At 38.3% G+C, this 21,508-nt stretch overlaps 1 protein-coding gene across 1 annotated transcript in view; it reads left to right on the top strand.

Annotated features, from left to right (window-relative positions):
- SPEF2 (sperm flagellar 2) overlaps positions 1-21,508 on the top strand; it is a 171,036-nt gene that overhangs the window by 71,466 nt on the left and 78,062 nt on the right. The window contains 5 exon segments of the mRNA XM_067730508.1: positions 1,417-1,673; positions 8,173-8,281; positions 9,305-9,462; positions 12,923-13,087; positions 16,807-16,881. Coding sequence (XP_067586609.1) covers positions 1,417-1,673; positions 8,173-8,281; positions 9,305-9,462; positions 12,923-13,087; positions 16,807-16,881 — 764 coding nt within the window.

A 21,508-nucleotide genomic window follows, 5' to 3' on the forward strand; every position in this document is an offset into this window, starting at 1 on the left:
CAGTTAGGCAATCCAGTCACGTATCTGGTTAGTGGCATAGCGAGAACCAAAGCCCAGGCCTCCTCACTCCCTGTTGTCTGGTGTCCTCACACTACAGCATGACAAGTGTGGCCCTGACCTTCTCCTCCCTCTGAAGTAGCTCCTGAGACTGGAGGTGGGAGAAGAGGTCCCTCAGACCTGGTAACGTGCTCAAGAAATTTCTCTCCTCTAGCTGAGGCCAATGAATCAACAAACTCATTCTGTGCAGAATGCTTACCACACTCTGGACAAATTATCAAAGCAAAATGCAGGCTTTCCTTTCTCTTCGTAGCCTAATAGGGGTAATAGGAACAGTGACTTGAAGGCAGCTGGATACTGTGGAAAGATCACTGGATTTGGGGTCACATGCAATTTTATGACTTTGAACAAGTAATAAAACCTCTCTGAACTTTGGTTTTCCCCCCTTCTTCCTTGCCACACTGATAGAAGGATCATGTACAGGCACCAAAGCAGACTTCCAAGCCTTTAGAAAGGGATTCTAATTGTTTAAATGAGTTTTAGCAGAGAGAGAAATGAAATCATAACTTTTTATCCAAAAATCAAAATCTTAATCTTACACCATTGAAGGGTTTTGGAAGAGCAAAGTTGAAGCTTTTTTCCAATTTAAAGAACTAAAATAATTCCTGGAGCACCTATTCTCTATAGAGGATGCTGCACTGGGTACAAAAACCAAAGAAATGACCCATACCCTTCAGCAACTTACAATCTAACTGAGATAAAGAAGACTCACTTGAATTTTTCTGTCAAGAAATATAAGAGTTAAAAATTGTGTGGTGAAGTGAATGAGGGTCCAGAGGGGTTCAGATCAGGCTGTTATGACTCCATGCTGGATTGGGTGGGGTAGGAAGAAATTTCTAGGTTGGCGATGTGAGTATCCACCATATGCTACACTCTGTGCTGGGTTCTCAAAATGTGTCATTTCAGTTCATCCTCACCAGCATCTTGTGAGGTGTGTTATATTGTCCCGCTGTATAGATGAGGAAATTGAGATTTTCAAGAGGAACAGCCTATGAACCCAGCTAGGAAGTACAATTTATACTCACATAACAGGGAGGAGATCGGTGTGTTCAAAGTGAATGGTTCAAAATTGTGAGAGAAGAAGTTATAGGGAAGTAAGTTGTGGCCAGTTCATTTTAAATACCATGTTATGGCTTCTAGAATAGATTTGGAGGCAGCAGGGACCCACAGAAGGATTTTGAGCAAGGGAGAGATTGTGGTACATTAGGAAACCTAATTCTGGCTGTAAAGAAATAAAATTCATGCAGAAGGAGGTTACTGTGAAACTGAAAGAAAGATAAAGGCAAGATTCACTGTGTTATTATTCCTAAAGGACTTGTGTCTATCAAAATGTTAATGATTTGTCCTTTCCTGATTTAGTCAGATACCCATATATAAAGGCTGGATCCTGGATGGCTTTCCAATGACATTAAACCAGGCGAAGCTTCTGGAGGAAGCACTCACAGGCTGCAACAGAAACCTCATAGAACTGGAGGGAAATAAATCACAAATGTCCACATTGGCTGTTGACCCTACAGCTTCCAGAGAAGTGCGTCTTCCCCCTTCTGCACTGGATTTTGTCATGTTATTAGATATTTCAGATAATTCCTCACTGAATCGCATGAATGACATCATGGGTAAGCTGGACACCTTTTTTAAAATATTCTTTTCTATAATTCAGAGCTCTTTCTTTTTCTTTGCCTGAAAGGGTGAATATTCCCATTTACAATTATAAGTGGATAATAAAGAATCCATTTAGGCTTCCAAAGAATTACCTAGTCCAGCACAGTTGCCTCCTGGGGCTCCGTCAGTGTTCAGCACTATAGCCCAAGCCTGGAGCTCGTGGAGAATTCCATGCCAACTACAAGCATCTCATTCAACCCTTCCATCAACTTGGCAGCTCCCCTGGCAGAGAGGCGCCCTCCTTTTCGAGGCTTGCATACGTGGAGGAGCTTCCTGTAGCTACCTAGTACATCCTGGTGTGCCACCCAGATGAAACTCATGAACCACACTGGTGCTGCAGGCAAGCATCTGGTAACATCCTTCCCTTGGATTGCGTGTTAACTGAGGAGCAAGTATCCGTTGGCTGCAGTCCTTCCACACTGGGGTCAAATAGTCTTGCCAAGATTCATGGTTTATTTAACTACTTCTCATTGTTGAAATGAAAATATTACTTTATTCCACAAATTCAGTGGTTATAGGTAAAAGCACATATTCTTGAACCCTGGCTTTCCAGGTTATTAGGCATTTGACCTTGGGAAAGGTACTTCATCCTTCTAAACCTCCATTTCGCATCCTATATAATAGAATACTTCATTGTATTGTTTTGGATATTAAGGGAAAACTGCTTCTTTACTCACAACACTTCTGACAACAAAGCTGTGTGGGTTTTCCATACCACCCTGTTCTCCAGTTCTTGAAAAACACCCACTGGGGGTCCTATAATTTAGGCTAATTCTGGCACTAACTCCCCAGGGTTATCACAGGTTTTCACAGGTTAAGGGCTCAGTCCCACAAGACTTCTCCCCACTTCAGATGCCAGTCTCAAGTAGTGGATCCCCAGGTTACCCACACTCCTGTCTGACCTGACTACAAATTGGGGGTTTCCATGACCCCTCCTCAGGTCTGATAATTTTCTATAATGACTCACAGAACTCAAGGCAACACTTTACTTACTATTACTGTTTTATTATAAAGAATGCCATAAAGGATACAGATGAGCAGCCAGATGAAGAGGTACATAGTGCAAGGTCTGGAAGAGTCCCAGGCTCAGGAGCTTCTATCCTCATGGAGTTTCGGGGGGTACCACACTCCTGGCACGTGGATGCATTCACCAACCCACAAGCTCTCTGAATCCCTTCTTTAGAGTTTTTATGGGGGTTCCATTATGTAGGCATGACTGACTAAATCATTGAGCATTGGTGATCAGTCTCTAGTCCCTTCCCCTCCTTAGAGATCAGGGGGTAGGACTGAAAGTTCTAGCCCTCGAGTCACTTGGTTTCTCAGGCAACAGGTCCTACCATCCAAGAGTCACCTCTTTGACATAAACTCAGATAAAGTTGAAAGGGGTATATTATGAATAAAAATAAATGCTCCTTTTACCTCTATCACTCAGGAAATTACAAGGGTTTTCAGAGCTCTGTGTCAGGAGCCAAAGTCCAAATATATATTTCTTATTATATCACAATATCACAGGCATTAAATGAGATAAATGTTAAACATTTAGGATAGAATCTGGTACATGATACTAGGCACATAGTATCCACTAGGAAAAATAGTGGAAGACTTTGAAATGAACAAAAGATTATTGGATACCCTTTCATTAGAAGGTTGAGTACTGTCTTTTGGACCCTGAGGAGGGTCTGGTTTCAGAGGGGTCTATGCCTTTCATTGGCTTTGATTCAGCTCTTCTGTAACTATAAATTGTAGGAGACTTAATAGTATTTCAAATGATTCTGGTTCGTGAACATGCAGATGAATTTGATTTAATTAAGGTAAAATTAATTTCTATACTTTGAAAAGATTATTCCAAATATTACATTGCTGTATACATAGTAACCAGTCTTTCATCTATTACCATCTATTTCAGCATTCCTGACTACCTGTAAATAGGTCTGTTATTCAGATTGGCATTTGTACTAGTTGTAACATCACATCTTACTGGTTCCCTCATTACTTGAAAATTTAGATGATGTCATTTTACATTTGTTTGAGTGTCTTGATTTTACCTTTTTAAAAAACTGCCCTTTAACAAGTGGTAACATCATTCTTTCATTATTGCTGTTACTACTAACACAAGGACATTCGAAGCTAGGAGAGACTTAGCGGGATCATCTATTCCAGTGCCTTTATTTATAGGTGGAAATTTAAAGCGTGAGCACTTGACTCATCCAAGGCCACACTCTTCCTTATTTTGAGTTTGTAACATCTTGAGATCTTCCTTTCATTGTTTACTTAAATAAAATGACAAAGCCATTAGATATGACTTCAGCTGTTGAGCCCAGTAGTTTAAACTGGATGCTGTCCATCAGATCTCAAAAGGGAGAATTTACTTCTCTCCATACAAGGGAGCTATGCTGACAGTAGTGATGATTCCGCTTGTTCAGCCAAGTTCTCATCCCTGTTCAGGATCATCTGACGGTTGGCAAAGAATACTGCCAATCCATGGCCATCTACTGACGGAATAAGGCCCTGAACTCAAATCAGTCTGACTTGCTTTCAAGATATGACGAGTTATTAAGTACACACAAAGACCTGTGGGTGAGATGGTCCCTGAGAGCTGATTATAATCCTACAAGGGCCTTAGAAGTTTTGCCTACCCTCTTGAGGATCCCTAGGAAGCATTTGTTGTGTGTTTCAAAAAATAGAAGGAAACCAATTGGCACAAATTTTTCAAGAAATCTACTCAATCCAGTGTGAGTTCTTTCAATTCCCTATCAAAATCACATGACAAATGGTTCTGGAAAATGTATCAAAGCTGATGTTAGCATCTAACTAGTTTAATTTCTTAATTCTAGACCACTTACTTATAACTAGGCTCAGAATTGCCCTTTATTCACTACGACAGGGAGAATTTTTTTTGTCAAGTTTTTTGTACATATACACATAAATAATCTTATTTATCTACCCTCAGAACTTAGTGTTAAGCACTATTAATTTTTTTATTTTTATATGTATTTCTAATCATATATATTCTAGGTCTGAAGTGAACTGAGCCAACTACTAGATTAGGTTCTTCTAAATCACAAAAACTAGTATGAAATCATTGAGTTTATAGTTCTTACATGTTTTGGTCAGAAATGAGTAGGCTAAATATGTCCACAACTTTGAAAATCTATCTGCAGCTTTTATGTTCAAGTATTTTAAGTTAAGATAAAGTGTGACTCTTACATAGCTTAAGGTTTTTCTTTTTTAGAATATAAGATTGGAATGGCCATTGAAAGATCACTTTGCCAATTTGCTCTCCTCATCTTAAGTAAGACCCCACCTGAACTCTTTTGGACAGATGAAATTCTATCCTTCAAAAATATCTTGTTCATTCCCATATTCACTTATTATTTATTGCGTGCTTGCTAAATGCCAGACACTGTGATTGGCACTGGTGATTCTGTAATAAAGAAGAAATGGATCCTGCCTTCAAAGAATTTAGTGGACATTGTAGCTAAGGAACCAAGGAGTTATAGTATTGAGTTGTACTTCCAACACGGCAGCCAATAGCCACAGGTGTTATTTAAATGATTTAAAATTAAAAATTCAGTTCCTCAGTCACACTGACCACATTTCATATACATATGTGACTAGTGGCTATCATACTGGACAGCACTGATGCAGAACATTTTCATCATCTCAGAAAGATCTGTCTTATCAGATAACACTGTTATAGACTGATGGGAGCTAAAAGGGTGCCACTAGTAAATATGTATCTAACATTTATAACATGCCAGGAACTGACAGTACAGAAATGAAGGGCAAGTCCCTGTCCTCGAGTCGTTGACAATGTAGTGGGAGAAGAAACAAAAGTAAGCTGATTATTATAATATAGTCACTTATATGCTATACTAGGTGAGCCCAGCATGGGAAGAGATTTACCAGACCAAGACAGGGAGGAAGGGCGAGGGAATCGGCAAGCAGGGTCCGTCTAGAGAACAGCAAGTTTATCGTTAGGACTGAGAGGCAGCAGGGTGTGGAAGAGTGACAGAAATGAGCCTGGAGGGTAGGCAGGGGCCAGCTGAAAAGTCTTGCCCCAAGTTAAAGTGTTTGAACTTTATCCTGAAGCCATGTGAGGTCACCGAATTCTATTAAAGCTGAGATTTAATGCAATTCAATATGCTTTTCGTAATGGTCATTCTAGCTGCAGTGTGGAGGATGCCTTGGAAGGGAAGTGAGACTGGAAACAATGAAATGAGTTATAAAACTATCACCATCTGAAAAGCAACAAAGGCATTAAGACAGCTAGAGAGGCAAGGTAAAAAGAGTCAGCTTCAGGTGCTATTTAGGGGGAAACTGTAGAACTTACTGATCAGTGGGGATGGGGGCATTCATTTTGTTGTGAATTTACTGCAGGGAGAACAGGGTGACTTCAAGTTGTTGACTGCAACAATTTTTTGAATGATAATACCATTCACTTAGACAATATGGAAAGAAACACAAGAGTCTCTTTAGGGACATGTTGAACTTGAAGTACCTGGTACCTATGGGACTTTTAAGCTAAGATGTTCAGAGGGCAGTTCTATAAATGGGTCTCGATGTCAGGAGGGAAGTGTGTACTAAAGTTAAGGGCTTGAAGGTAAGACAAATCATCTAGGAAGAAAAGCGTATTTTAAAAAATACCCAGGATGACAGCCAAGACAGCTAGTGGGGAGAGCAAAGGAAGAGGTGTTTAGAAGCAGCAGCTAGAGAGAAAGGAAGAAATCCAGGGAGAGTAATGTCATATAAGCCAAAGGAGGACAGATTTTCAAAATAAAGGTGTTATTCTCTCCTCCTCCCAGACCAGTGGGCTGGGGTCCTGAGGCCTGGGCTGGGGTGTGGGAGCCCAGTCACCAGCATTGCCTGCAGCATGGCCCTGCAAAGCTTGGGGTCCGTGGGGAAGCCTGAAGGATGTCATCACAGGGAAGCAGCCTTCATGAGGCCAAAGGCAAGCGGCCTCAAAGACTGAACATCAGTCCTGCTAGGGCTGGGCAGAGAGGAGTGGCCCAGACTCAAAGCCAACTGGTAGGAGACCAGGAGACCTAAGGAGAAGGTTCAGCCAGTGTGGGAGCATAAGCTTTTGTCAGAAAGGAAGAGTACGTGGCTGCCTGGGTTTTTAGCCAGTGCCTTGGGCCATTGGTCAGCCTGAGAGGGAACAGTGGTGTTCATAATATGGGGAGAGGTACTGAGAGGCTTTGAGTGCAGGCTCTGGATGGATAACTTTAGTCACTTATAGTGACTGAAAAGAAATATGAGGGGGCTTCTAGGGCTGATAATGTTTGTTTCTTGATCTGGGTGCTGTTTTCAGTTTGGGAAGTCATTGAGCTGTATAATCATGTATGCATTCTTTTTGGCAGGTATAGTTCAAGAAATCGTTTAAAAATTAAAAAGAAGTTCAGGGCTTGGAATTAGATTGACTGGAATCAAATCCTTTCTCTGTCATTTATGAACTATGCCATTTGGGACAATTTTAGGATCACAATCCTACTTCACAAGTTTTGTTGTGAATATAAAATAATGTAATACAGTCTTCCCTCAGCATTCATAGGGGATTAATTCCAGAGCCCCCTCAGATACCAAAATCCAAGGATGCTTAAGTCCCTTATATAAAACGGTGTGATATTTGCATTGAACCTATGCATATCCTCCCATATACCTTAAGTCATCTCTAGATTACTTATAATACTTAATTTCCTCTTTTTCTATCATGAATGTAAAGGGAGAACAATCGATTGCTATATCCTGTGAAGGTCCTTCATTTTCTTGAACACTATTAATTCGCTCTTCAATGTTCTCTTGCATTGACTGAGTAATCTAATTCCTTTTACTGTAGTTCAAGGCTTTTTTTCCTCTTTATGATTTTCCATTTATTCTGAATTCATGAGTATTCTGGACTTTGTAACTTAATCCTGAATAGGACTCAATCAGAGAAGTTGAGATCATTTTTGGTTTTGGTCTCTTGTCGTATATTCCTTTATGTCTCTTCTAGAAAAATCATAAAGTTTAGAAAGAAAGATAAATCGCTTTATTGTACTGTAATATAATATCCACAAATAAGTTGCATATTTGACTTTATGGCCACACTGCTATTTCATTCTTAGCTTTTACAGCATGGTGTTGATTTTCTAATTGTTTCCTAATTTGTTATTCATGACAAACCATCATTTTTCATTCTCATCTCTTCAAGGTCAGTCCCAAGACGCTCTACCTTAAAACTACAGCTCCTCTTTAATGTTGTATTTTACCTCCTTTTCCCCAATTTCCAAGGGAAATTTGAATGCTGATCCCAAAACTATACTTTTTCAACATTTTGTTAAACATTTTAATTAATATTGGACCAAAGGCAGGACCATGTCTATTTGCCTTTCTTGTATCAGTACCTTTTAGCAGTGCTACTGCAACTTTGACTGCTTTAGCAAAATGTCTAATTAAGTAATTTCCATAACATAGCTGAAGCATTTTCAAGTGAAACTCCTCATGAAGACATCAATCAACGTGTAGCTGCTAAAAACCAAGATATGGATGAAGACCAGAATTTAAGAGATCAAATACAGCATAGGTTAGTTTAAAACTCAATGTCTTGCTTCTTGTTTCTTACCCTTTGAACAGACTGACAACTAGTCACTTTGGAATCATCAGATCTAGAAAATAAATGTATTTCTTAGCATTCAGTCTTTTACAGGTAAAACAAAACTAAGTAGCTTTGATGTTGAGTGAAATATTTATGTGTTAGCTTTTATATTCAGAGCACAAGTCATCATAGTCTGGGAAGAAAAGAATTAAATCAGGCAACATTTCCCTTTATGGCTACATGAACTTACAAGTTCATTATATGGAATCCTAATTCAGCCCTCATTCAGCAAATGCCAATGAAGATCGTGGAATGTCAAAGAGCTAGGCATCAGACTATAGAGTGTAATTCTAAAACCACTTTTGTGTTACTAAAATGAAGTTATGCTTCAAAAACCTTCTTTCAATCGTATGCAATTTGCTCATTGGGAAAAAAATTAGACAATTTTTTGAAACCTTGAGAACTCTAAAAATATGAAGTGAACCAGGGAAGAGGAATTTGAGCTACATTAAGCCTGTCTACTCTTGGAAGACAAGGCTGTTTCAAAAATCATTCCAAGAGTATATTTGAGTAAAGCAAATAAGTCAGAACCATCTATACTTACTCAAAGGTCTCTTTAACTTCTTCAAGAAAAAGTAGGTGACCTATGTGGCCCAGGCTGTAGCTACCATCAGAAGGGTGTTCAGCGTTTAGTCTGCTATGAGTATAGGTGATGTTTCCTTAGATCTTCACTTACAGACGTGAACCCACACTAAAGGTTTCCTGAAATGATAGAATTGCCAAACCTTCTTTTCCTCATTCATATACCTCAAAATATATGGCTAGACAGCATTAAATGATTTCTTCTTTAAAGTGGATGGTATTTCATTGCCTGTAGATTTCTTAAAGTTGCTTTTTCAGATTTTTTTTGGCAACTTATTTTTTCATTACATTCATCAGATAAATCATGCTTAATGTTACTCTAATCTTTCAGTCAATATGTTATATTCATAGAACATTTGGGTTTTGCAGAATTGTAGGCTTCTTGGACAACTGGCCTTTATTGGAGCAATGGTTTACAGAGCCAGAAAACATTTTGATAAAAATGAATGCTGACATAGATAAGCAGTCTTTGTGCCAAAAAGTAAAGGAAACGTTTATGACTGAAATAATGAAAAAAGAGAATAAAGGTAATTACAGTTCTTTATAATTTTGAGCTTACATAACGAAAATGTGTGGTTTTAATGAATTTAGGAGGAAGTGAAAATGCGATTGCAAATTTCTCTCTTCTCTTTGGATCATACCATCTATAAGTATCTTCTACCTCTGATTTTAGCTTTCCACTGCAAATGTTTCTACATCAAAGATTTTTCTTTCTTCATTTTAATTTAATTTAATCAAAAGAGGTCATCTTGCTGAAAGGTTGTTTTCAGGTGAAAAAAATAGCAGAGTTAAAATTAAGGATGTTATAGAGAAGGGTAAAGATTTCAATCTGTTGACCTCAGCATTATAAGGAAACAATGAGTGAGTTATCCTTTTAGGATGAAAACACTAGGCAGATTATTCCCCCCAAATCTTTTTGTGTTGGTATGAATTTACTGACTATTAACTACTTATTTATAAGCTTGCCCCTGGGTGCATCTCACCTACATTAAACCATCCCGACCTCCCTCCTCCTTCATTCAACCAATAGTAATTGCCCATTAACTTTTCACAGTATTATTGGAATTTGTTATTGAAAGGAATTTTAGTCTCATACACTGCCAATGCCAGACTTCAATGGAGATCTTACCTTTGAGAAATGAATTCAGAAATAAATCTTTCCCTTTTGTTTATCAATCACCCCTGACTATATTGACAACTGCAATTTCTTGGTATAATAAAAAATGGTCAAAATTAATACTATCACAAGGATTCTAAAACTGCCTTGGTAGCATGCTGTCTCCCATCCCTAGATTTATGACCTAACTACTATAATGGATCGGTGAACTGACACCAAAATAGTGCATAGATATAAGCCACAGTCACCTTGGGGACCCAGGAGCTCACACTTAGAAAGACAAGCACCCACATCGAAATGTCCGCTCCCCAAAAACACCCATGTGAAGCTTCCAGACAAAACAAAAATCAACCCATATATTATATAAGAGGCTTAACATGTTATTTAACACTCAGAAATTAGGCGGAGAGGAGGGAGGAAACCTCTAGGGTCTTGATTGGGAGGCAAAAGCAAACCGATTCTAGGCTGTAGCTTCAAACATCTACCAATTAGAATCAGTGTTTTTGCCAGCTATCAGACTCACTTCAACATTTTCCTAAAGATTTTACATTCTGATCACTTATTACATTAACAGACTCTACTGCCACTTATTTAAGATTTACATTCCACTCAGTTAATTATTTTTAATAAATATTATGTCATTAAAATAATAAACATTTACCTAGCCCAGTGCTCTGTATTAAACATCCTGATTAAGCTAAAAACAAAAAATAAAAGGATACGGTACTTCTATAAATATTCTGCTGTTTAAAAATGATCATAATATACTGTTAAGTAGGGGAAATCAGGTTATATTTAAATTGTCCCTTTTTTGTTTTTAAAAGTATGTCTATTATTAAATATGTAGGCACAGAAAAGAGTCTGACAATATATGCTAAGAAAAAACAAAATTCAACCCAGTAAATTCAAAGCTCTAACTGGTTTTGTTCAACTATTCGTGAACTGGGCAGCATCCCATCTAACAACTAGAAGGGCACTTCGTGGAACAGTACGAATGGAAGGCTTTTTTAGATAGGAGGATGGGGCAGGGAAGTCATTAGCAAAAGGGGGGAAAAAAGGGTTATTTTGGGCCAGGACATCTTCTTTTTGGAGGAAGGGAACTGCAGGGGTCTTTACCATGCAGATTGCCTCTTCTTTGCGGGGCTGGGGATATATAGAGAGGACCCACATGACAGATCACCTCATTAGCGCTGACCAGAAAATTCCAAGCTGGTTGATTAAAATTACATTTCTGAAGAAGGTAGAAACTGCAACTGAGGCAGGTAGTAAGTCTAGGTTTGGTATCGTGGGCTTTATGTGATGCCATTTGTGGCCTGTGGTTTTCTCTTTAGCCGTACAATCCTTGATGAGGGAGAAGGATGACAGAGTCAACAGGAAATTTCTCTTTCTGCTTATTTGTCTAAATTGTGGGAATTTTTAAAACAATAATTATATATCACTTTTATAATCAGAAAAAAAAATCCAGTTTGAAAAAAAAAAATCTAATAGAATGAAGCCTCCTTGCCTTGCTGAATTGAAAAGAATAATCTGAGGGCAAAGGGAGTATGGATATAAAAGCCATACATGGGGCTTCCCTGGTGGCGCAGTGGTTGAGAGTCCACCTGCCAATGCAGGGGACACGGGTTCGTGCCCCGGTCCGGGAAGATCCCACATGCCGCGGAGCGGCTGGGCCCGTGGGCCATGGCCGCTGAGCCTGCACCTCCGGAGCCTGTGCTCCGCAACGGGAGAGGCCACAGCAGTGAGAGGCCCGCGTACCGCAAAAAAAAAAAAAAGAGAGAGAAAAGAAAAGCCATACATGGGTGCAGTTATTCACTGCCCCTGCTACAGGGGTAAAGTTGCGGCCGTTTCCAGGGTGGAGGGCTGGGAAGTCAGGAAGGGTGGGGAGGGCATGCTGGGAAGAGTGAGCCTGAATCCCGAAAGGCAAAGGGCCATAACAACGATAGGAGCCTAGACCTTCGGGAACCAGCCCTGCTCCGCCCCTCAAGCCCCTCGGGCTGACTGTCTGCTCTGCCTGGAGCACACATTCCCTGAACCTGTTCAAGTCTTTTCTCAGATGCCACCTTCTCAGCGGGTCTACCCTGCAAAGCACTCTGGTTAAATACACTTTAAGAGCTGCCCCACAGCACTCCTGACCCCCTTTACTCTGTCCTATTTAGCTTCACAAGGCAGTGATTTTTCTCTTTTGTTTTACTTTTGTATCTCTGGCAACCACAACTGTGCCTAGCATTGTTCGTATTATTACTATTACTGACAGTACTAGCGTAGTTTTACCTTATTGTTATAACCCTTCCTTTTCTTCACGGCACAACTCAGATTCATTAAGTAGTTGCTGCATGAAAGAATGAAATGCTAAGACTTAGTTGTGTACTGAGCACCGTTCTAAATGCTTCATATGTATTTACCCCTAGATGTCGGTGCCGCACATTTCTTTTCCCTTCCGTGTCCTTCCGACATCTTCTCTTTGTGCTTTTTCACCTTGCTTTTCCCCTGGAAATTTTGACATAATTATTTATTTTTCTATCGCAACACACCAGCTACTTCTAGATTGTTGGTTTGACACATGGCACAACAAGCCTTCCCACCTGATACACACACACACACACACACACACACACACACATCATCATCATCATCATCATCATCATCATCATCCCCATCAGAGGCAGGGTAAACGGTATTTCTAACCAGGCAGAGAAGACTTCAAATCTTAGTTTTAAGGACTGAATGATTTAAAGGAGATCCCTAAAACATGAAGTTCGCCCTAATTCAGTAAGAGCAATTTTATATTAATTTAGGTTTATCTTAGTTCAAGTGTAATAGTAGGTGTCTGGAGCCGCTAATAAAAGTCCATTCTTATCATCCTTTTGAAGTGAAAAAGAAATTAGAAGAAAAGGAAGCTGAGGAAAAAGAAGTTGTTTCCCCAACTGAGGCTACATCACCTCTCCCCCCTCCTCCTGAACCAGAAAAAGAGAAGGAAGTCCACGGTCAGCGTGAGCGTTCCAAAACTCCTGCTGCAAAAGGAAAACCAGCATCAGGTGATTGACAGAACGATTTCTAATCCTGTTTGCCAGTTTCTCATTTTCATTTTAGAAAAGAATTATAAATTATAGTACCAGTCCATTTATCTAGATTCAGGCTTTGGGCAACTTCAGCCATATGAAAGCAAGCTGTCTGCTCTGATGAAGAGGAAAAGCAGTAGTCACTGAGAGCACGGCTGTCACAAAGCGGAGGTACTTTACTGTGTGGGAAGGAATGTGGAGTCCTCACACCCAGATCTACTGATTAGAATAAGACCACAGATGAGAGGAGGGAAGGCGCAGAGAATACCAGAAGGAGCTTAGAGCAGATCAAGAGGACAGACGTCTATTTGCAGAGTGATAGAGTTGTGTTTATGTAAAAAGCAAGACCATCTTCAGAAAATGAGAGTTAGCACAACCTGTTGTCCACAGGAATAAGGAAACATAACAACAGCATTCTTTAGAGACTAAAATTTATACGCAGCTGTCACTCTTCAGTGTTATGTGATTATAAAAGGGTAGAAACAAGCACCTGACATCTCAGTAAACTTGTATATTTATAATATATAACATACATGAATAGAGTTTGTATAGAGAATATTTTTTAGCTTAAACCACTAAGGACCATTAAGTTACGTGGTAGACAATATAATGACAAAAGTAAAATCCTCAATTGTTGAAATGTGTGATATTGGGAGAATGCCAGGATCAGTTTGGTGCTGTGTGTATGAAACAAATGTGGCTCTAGTAGCTGGTTTTAGCTTTGTAAGTAGCTGGCTGTGCAGTTACACAAGTCTACCTAGGTATTCTTGATATTGTGTCATGATTGCATTTCTAAACTCCATAATATTTCTACTTCGTGGAGATTTGAGATGGGTCTGATTTTTTTAATTAGATTTATTTATATTAAACAAATTCATTTGAAAACTTTAATAACATATATTATGGTCTATTAAAGACCGTTGTACTTCAATAAAATGGGGCTTAACTAAAGGCAAAATACGCAAATTCTAAAAAACAATATTTTATCATATGAAACAATAAAGCACAAAGCAATTAATTAACCATACATACTTTCCCCGTTAGAAAAACAAAGCAGTGGTCTGAAGGACAAATGGAAACCTTAAAAATGCTGTTTAGCCAGGGAAGACAGTTTCCACAGAGGCTCAAGGGAGCCTGGAGTTACCCATCTAGGCCTTTAACCTATGGCCGTGGCCTCCCCTCCCTTTCCTCCCCTCGGCCTCACAGTCAGGAGTGTCTGTGGATTGGAGCCATTCCCTGAAACCCATCTTTAGCATTTCTGGTTACAACACGGTTCAGTCTTTAAATTTCTTAAGTTTGCTCGTGACATTAAATAAAATTGTATACTTGAATACAGTGCATTGGATGAATAATAAAGCTATTGTTGCTTCAAAGAGTGGTTGTATCTGTCTCTTTTTTCCACCAAGGGCTGGGTTAGTGCCTGATCTTTAAAAATATATAGAAGAATTAATCCCCAGGGGCCCAGTTACTGCCTTCCAACTGCAACGCATCATTGCAAGGAGATCTCAGTGCTAGTAGACGTTGATGAGGCAATAGCACAGGCTGCGCTGCCCTTACAGCTCAGGGAAGCTGGGATAAATGATTTTAGGAAGGCAAGTTCCCAGGTTTGTTTATTTTTATATAAATAACTTACAGTTTTTTTCAAAAGAACATACTTGCAGAACTAAAAGCCTAAGGCTTCTGAACAAGTCCAAAGCAAACATCCAATTACAATCTTCTTTAAAAGTTGAGAAGAAAAGAGAAATTATTTACTAAAAAAAAAAAAAAGGGTGGAAATAGGGTAAAGAAGGAAGCATAGTACACTAAGTACTAAAAGTCATTTTGTCCAAATATAGTTCTACATTGTATATGAGTCTGTTGGCCTGAAACAAATAGACTGCCAGATATTTCTCCAGCAAAGATGGGTTTATTCAGAATTAGCAGGAAATTATAATTCAGGGTCTGCAACCATGGCAAGCCATGTGCAAGTCTCCGCATGACAAGAGAAGGAGAATGCTTCTATAGAGGGGAAAAGGAAGTTGGGAGGGCCATAGTACTTGATGAGTCCATGGCTTTTCATTGGCTGAGTCCTTGCCAGGAAAGAAGAGGAGTCTTCCTTCCTCCTGTTGGGCAATGCTGTCCTCTTAGGGCATGAGAGCTCCCCCTTCTGGTTTCCTGACTCTATTTATTTGTGCTTTCTGTTTATTAATTTTTTACAGTTCTGTATTTTATATCTGCTTCAAATGCACTTGAGATTAAATTTGAAAAACTTCACAGGTATGTCCCATTAAAGGGTTTATTATCAAGTCTACTACCAAATGTCAGAATTTAATTTAAAACTCAAGCTCTGAGTGTGACAGAGTATGGTAGTGCTTGCTATCCATGCTGCTAGGAATATATTTTGCAATTTCAGAATACATTTTGGAAATAATTTTTAAAAATAGGCAGAGTGCATGCTATCCCCAGCAGAAATTAGACTTGCTCACAATATTTTATAAGTTCAACATCTTAGGTGTCTCTATTTTACCCTCTTTGCTGTTGCCTTTTGCTAAAGTTTAGAGCAATGGTTGGTTACCCAGAGTATTGTTATTAAAGGAACTAAGAGCTTATCTAGACTTTTTTTATTAAGCTTATTTCTAAGAAAAAAAAAAGGAACTAATTCAAATGTTTGGATTTATTTATTTATTTATGAATGAGTTTGGTGTTCAACTATTTTGATGTTTAAAAGTCCTTTTATGGAGGTTAACAAAGTTTCAAGGTTAATCCTTCTTTCCTTGTCTTATTTCTATGGAATCTTGGTTTTTGGAGCTGAGATGTTTAAATGTAAGTGATATGAGTTATGTATTTACACATTCTTATAACTAACACTTCTAAATACAAAGATAGGTCAGATGATCTCTCCATCACAAGCATTTAAATTGTCCCATATGTGCATTCTTCCAATGAAGGAAAAAAAAATCAAAACAAAAAACTGTAGCCCAGGGCAAAGGGAGGAAGACGACTGAACTTGTTTGGTAAATTATGTGGGATGTAGTGATTTTTTCAAAGAACTAATTATTATTTGGGACATCTTATTGACCTCCAGTTCATCAGTTTCCCATTTTCCCCTTTCCAATATATTTTTGAATTAGATTCCGGGGAACCCAGCGTATATATTCCCAAACCATCCTTTGCATTACAAGTTACAGTCAATGCACAGTGGAATGTAGACGTCACAAGGCAACCAAGTGTGGGGTCAATAGAAGTTCAAGGATGCTCCATAGCAAAGCAATGTGGTTATTTAACTCTTCTTCAAGGTGTTTTGGCATCATTCTTATCACAGACCCAGTTGTCTTATTGTATAGGGATCATTCCAGTGAACTATATCCAAATAGAGCCATCTGCTTCAAATGGACTTGTGACTAACTTTTAAGATTCTGCAACTATGTTGCACTAAAGAGTTTACAATCAAATTCACTACCAAATGTTGATATTAAGCTTAGGACTCAACTTCTCAATGTCACAAAATAGAATAGTACTATCAGGGTTGTCATTCAAGAAATTTCAATCCACAGTCTGTCTTCAGATTAATTTTAACTCACAGTAAAGGCCTAAGCCATTTTAGGCAGTTCACAAATATAACTGTTTTTGAGAAATAGCATTTGATTGCTTACAAATCATAGCCCAGGATATTGAAGAAAATCATCAATGATAATTATGTGTTGAATTTTGTTTAGAACCCCCTCATGGTAATCGAGAACCTCTTCAGGAAGGAAAAGGGAAGAAAAGTGAAACTTCACTCCAAAGAAAAGGTACAGATCAAGATAGATATGATTAAATATAATTCTGCATTTTATAATTTTCAGTGAAAATAGCTATATTTATGTAGTAGTATACACTGAATACCTCTCTCAGGCATTTGTAAACCATAAGCGCTTGCCGATGAAACAGAACCTCAGTGTTTCTGTAGCCTGGGTCTTAGCAAAGGTCCTGCTAAGAAAAGTGATGCTTGTGAGGAATAATTTGGAGAATATCTAAGATACAGAATATCCATTCATCATAGATATTATAGGTGTTATCCTTGGGCTAAGCTATGCCATCAGAAAACTACATGCTGAACCATATTTTCTTGGGTCCCCCATAGAATTGCTTTCACTGATAAGCACTTTGATATAAAGTCCTCAACACAATAGCAGTGGAGCTAAAACATTTATTATATCAATAATAACCTGGTATTTTATTTTCTGAAGAGATAGTGTGCCCACTACATCATTCAGTCACCCCTATGTGAAATCCTAGGTGGGAAATTTCATTCAGAATCAAGGAACTGGAAAATCTTTCTTCCTCTGCATGGCTAGATAGTTAGCACCTCTAAATGATAGCACTTCCTTTTCTGTTTTGGCTGTCTAGAAGTACAGAAACAAATTCGTGCCTATAAGATTTTAGTATCTGCGCAAGGACCTAGATCCCAGAGTCTGCTTTCTAATTCCTCTCCTGGTTTTGACCTTCTACTTTAAGTTGCATTTTTCCTGACCCTAATTTCTTTTTTTTTTTTTTCTATTTTATTTTAACTATTTCTGTGAAATAAGGAGGATAAAATTTTGTAAATAATTGATAGTTGGTAGAAGAAAATAGGCTTTAAAAAGCATATTAGTTAGATTGTACATTGAAGCTGCTACACCTACCAATGAAAGATTGAAATGCAGTTATGGACACATACAGTTGACTTTTGCAGGGTACGTACAAAGGGGGTTGTCATGAAGTATGTACCTTTGTTTAATTTTTCATTACAAATTGCTAGTGTAGTAGCAGCCCAAGACTGTGCCATGTTCACAAAATGATGGGCTTAAAAGGATCTTGATTTTGGCATTTAAAGATGCATAACCATGATTCTCAAAGAATCTTACCCTTCTCTGATTATATGACCTGATAGGCATATATAACTACAGTCATTGGTGAGTTAACACTGAGATGAAAAATTTACCTATAATTTTGGCTATAATTTATGCTCTGCTCTATCTCACCTGTTTACAAATAGGAGAATAATTTTCACATTTACATTATGCATCCCTTGCTTTCTTATTGTGATCAGCAAAAGCAAATGAAGGATCAGCATAGAATCATCAAAAATAGGAATTAAATATATTTATGCATATTAGGTGAAAATCGTCAAGCTAGACATAATAATTCACATGCTTTGAGAGCATCCTTAGATGAAAGTATACACACTCAAACCATAAGCAACTACAAGTTCAACCAGTAAAATATATATTCACTGGAGTCATGCAGTTAGCTCAGTTTAAGTACCTCCAAGAACTTTCAAACATTTTTTTGCTTTTATTTTACTATTGTGTTTCTATTTCCATAAACACAATTTCTACTGTGTTCAATAATATTTGAAACAGGTAAACTCTCGATCAATATCTAGAAGTCTTTCTTTTACATAGAAATGCTGTTGTTTTGGCATGTATAACAGGATTTCCTTCATTAAGAGGAAGTCTTAATGATTTTAATTCCTAATATTTGGAACTAATTCCATTGGGGGTGAACACTATTGATTGGTTATCTGTTTACCTCACAGGCTGTTTGACACCAATTATACTGAAAACATCTCTTACGGTTTGAGGAACCATCTCCTTTTTCCTTCCTTCAGACTTATCATTGTTTCCTGCTATTGGCATCTTCAATTCATCCCTATTTTTCTCTGTGCATTAGATCAATTCCAACCTTCTCCCTCCAAAATCTTGACACGGAAATGCCATTTGCAATTGTATTTATGGTGTTCTTAAAGCATTTCTTATTATCTTCAACCATTTGCCATGGCCCCATTTTACTCCTTCATAAAATAAGGGCTTTTCAACTCTATGACCTTACATAGGAGGTGTTAATTAAGGGCTAAATGAAGAGTTTTCCTTAATCAACCAATTTCAGAAAATGCTGAGTTACACCAAATTAAAATGTTTTTCATCTCAACTGAGATAGATGTCAATATAGATATGTATCTTCTGTAATCATCTATCTCTAAGGCAGTAGGAGATACACTATGCAATATCCCAAAACATTGTGGCTGCAGAACTCTCTGTTGGAGGGGTATCCACTGGGACTAGAGCTCTGTGGAATAAATGTTTGGAAATCATGATCTCTTTAGTTCTTCTGGCCTGCCCATGTATTAGTATTGGGACTGTCCCAGTGCTTGCCTTCTGATCTGACTTAAAGTTTAGGTGCTACCAGGCCACGTAGCAATAAATGTTATGTCCATGTTATAAACGTTAATGACATTTAATTGGAAAGACATGGAAGAACAGAGAAAAAAGATGAAAGTGAAATGGAATTGAAATACGTAGATGCATCTACTAACATGGTGGCTTTTTAAACTCAGTCCTGTACCAGCAGCACCTGCATTACCTGGGAACTTATTAGAAAAACAAATGCTTGGTCCCACCCCAGATCTACTGAATCTGAAACTCCTGGAGGGGTCCAGCAATTTGTGTTTTAATAAGCCCTCTAGGGAATGCTGGTGATCCCTAAAGTTGAAGAACTACTATATTGATGCCCAAGACTTATTGTTCTATTTTAGCCATTGGAATATCAGAAACATTCAGTTATTTCTAACGTATTACTTATAATATGTCCTGTTCCCCAAAATATTTAAGTTGGATTACAATTTTAAAAACAACATGTATATAACAATACTTTGAAATAGAAATAAAAAGCCCTAATTTTTTCTAAGATTAATTTCTAAAATACATTTTTTATCACCTGGGACCTTAAACAGAGGAGAGTATGTGGTGCAATGTACAAGGTCTTAATAGATTTTAGAGCACATGCAAAACACATTAGGTTTCATCTGAAAGTTGATGCCACACATCAGAAAGTTGATGATTAATGTACAATCATGGTTCAGATATCAAAATTCCACAATCTCCTTTGATAACATAATTCATAATCATAGTAACAAACTACCTCTTATGGAGTACTTACCCTATGCCAGGCACTATACAAGATAATTTTTATATTCTTGCATAATCCTCATAACCACCTGTGAAGTATAAATGATCATTTCCCACTTCAAAGATGAGGAAATAGAGAGTCAAAATAAATAAGGTAGGGCTTCCCTGGTGGCGCAGTCGTTGGGAATCCGCCTGCTGATGCAAGGGACACGGGTTCGTGCCCCGGTCCGGGAGGGTCCCACATGCCGCAGAGCGGCTGGGCCCGTGAGACATGGCCGCTGAGCCTGCGCGTCCGGAGCCTGTGCTCCGCAACGGGAGAGGCCACAACAGTGAGAGGCCAGCGTACCGCAAAATAAATAAATAAATAAATAAGGTAGTGTTTTGTTAGGAATCATTAACCTATGAGAAGGGAAAGTTAGAGCCTCTTTACACTTTGGCGAATGTCATCAACACTCCATATTAACTCTCAACACTATTCTCATAGCTTCCCTGGATTTTGCCTTAATACCATCATCTAATATAAATGAGTTAAATAATATTATTTATACTCTTTAGTATGAGTCTTTCAATGAATTGACTTCTCAGACTGTAGCTTTTAATAAAATTTTCACCACAAGTAGAAAAATTAAATTGTAATTTAATTGTAATGCAATGTAAATAGAACACAGTCTTAAAATCAATTTATGAGCTAAGCAAATAGTATTAAAAGAACTCCTCTAAAGCTTGCAGATTTCTAAATATCAATCTAATGAACACTTTTGAACATGAATTACATCAATAGACACTAAAAGGCAATAAAGTAGGACAGTCAAATGCATGGACTCTGGAGCCAGCCTGCCTGGGCCGACATTCTAGCTCTGCCATTTACCATAGGAGTGACTTAGGGCAAGTAACTTGACCTTAGTGAGTCTCAGTTCTCTCGTATGTAAAATGAGGTCATAAAAGTAACTTCTCTGTGGCTGTAGTAAGGAATTAGTAAATCTACAAAAAAGCAGCTGGAACAGAATCTGGCTCAGAGTAAATGGGGCTAAATAAGTATGGGATATGATTATTGACTCTAGACCAAGTTATTAAAGACTGTGGGCAAAAAGGGGAATCCTTTGCAAAATTGACTTAAGGAGTTGCCAGCGCTTATCACTGAGTATAATTATACTAAAATCAGGTCCTATAAAGGATTCCAAATAACCAGTCCTCATTACTTTATAGTTGTCCACGTTCCATAACTCCAGCTCCACTTAGACTAACAACATGAACTCTAGGACACCAAGGAGAGAAAACTTTTCCAAAATACCTTCTCAATAGCGATTTGGAGAATAAGCTGATTCATGTTCCATCTCTGGCTCCTTACCTGGCACTGACCTCTTTCTCTTCCTGGCCACATCGCTGCAGAGCAGAAATTTTCATCTTATCCAAGGCATCCTGAGTCTCCACTTCAGTCACCAACCAGAGTCATTTTTCACTGAACCAAGGCAATAAGAAAGCCATCACT

This window comes from Pseudorca crassidens, chromosome 3 (genome assembly GCF_039906515.1).
Source record: "Pseudorca crassidens isolate mPseCra1 chromosome 3, mPseCra1.hap1, whole genome shotgun sequence".
Classification (NCBI taxonomy): Eukaryota; Metazoa; Chordata; class Mammalia; order Artiodactyla; family Delphinidae; genus Pseudorca; species Pseudorca crassidens.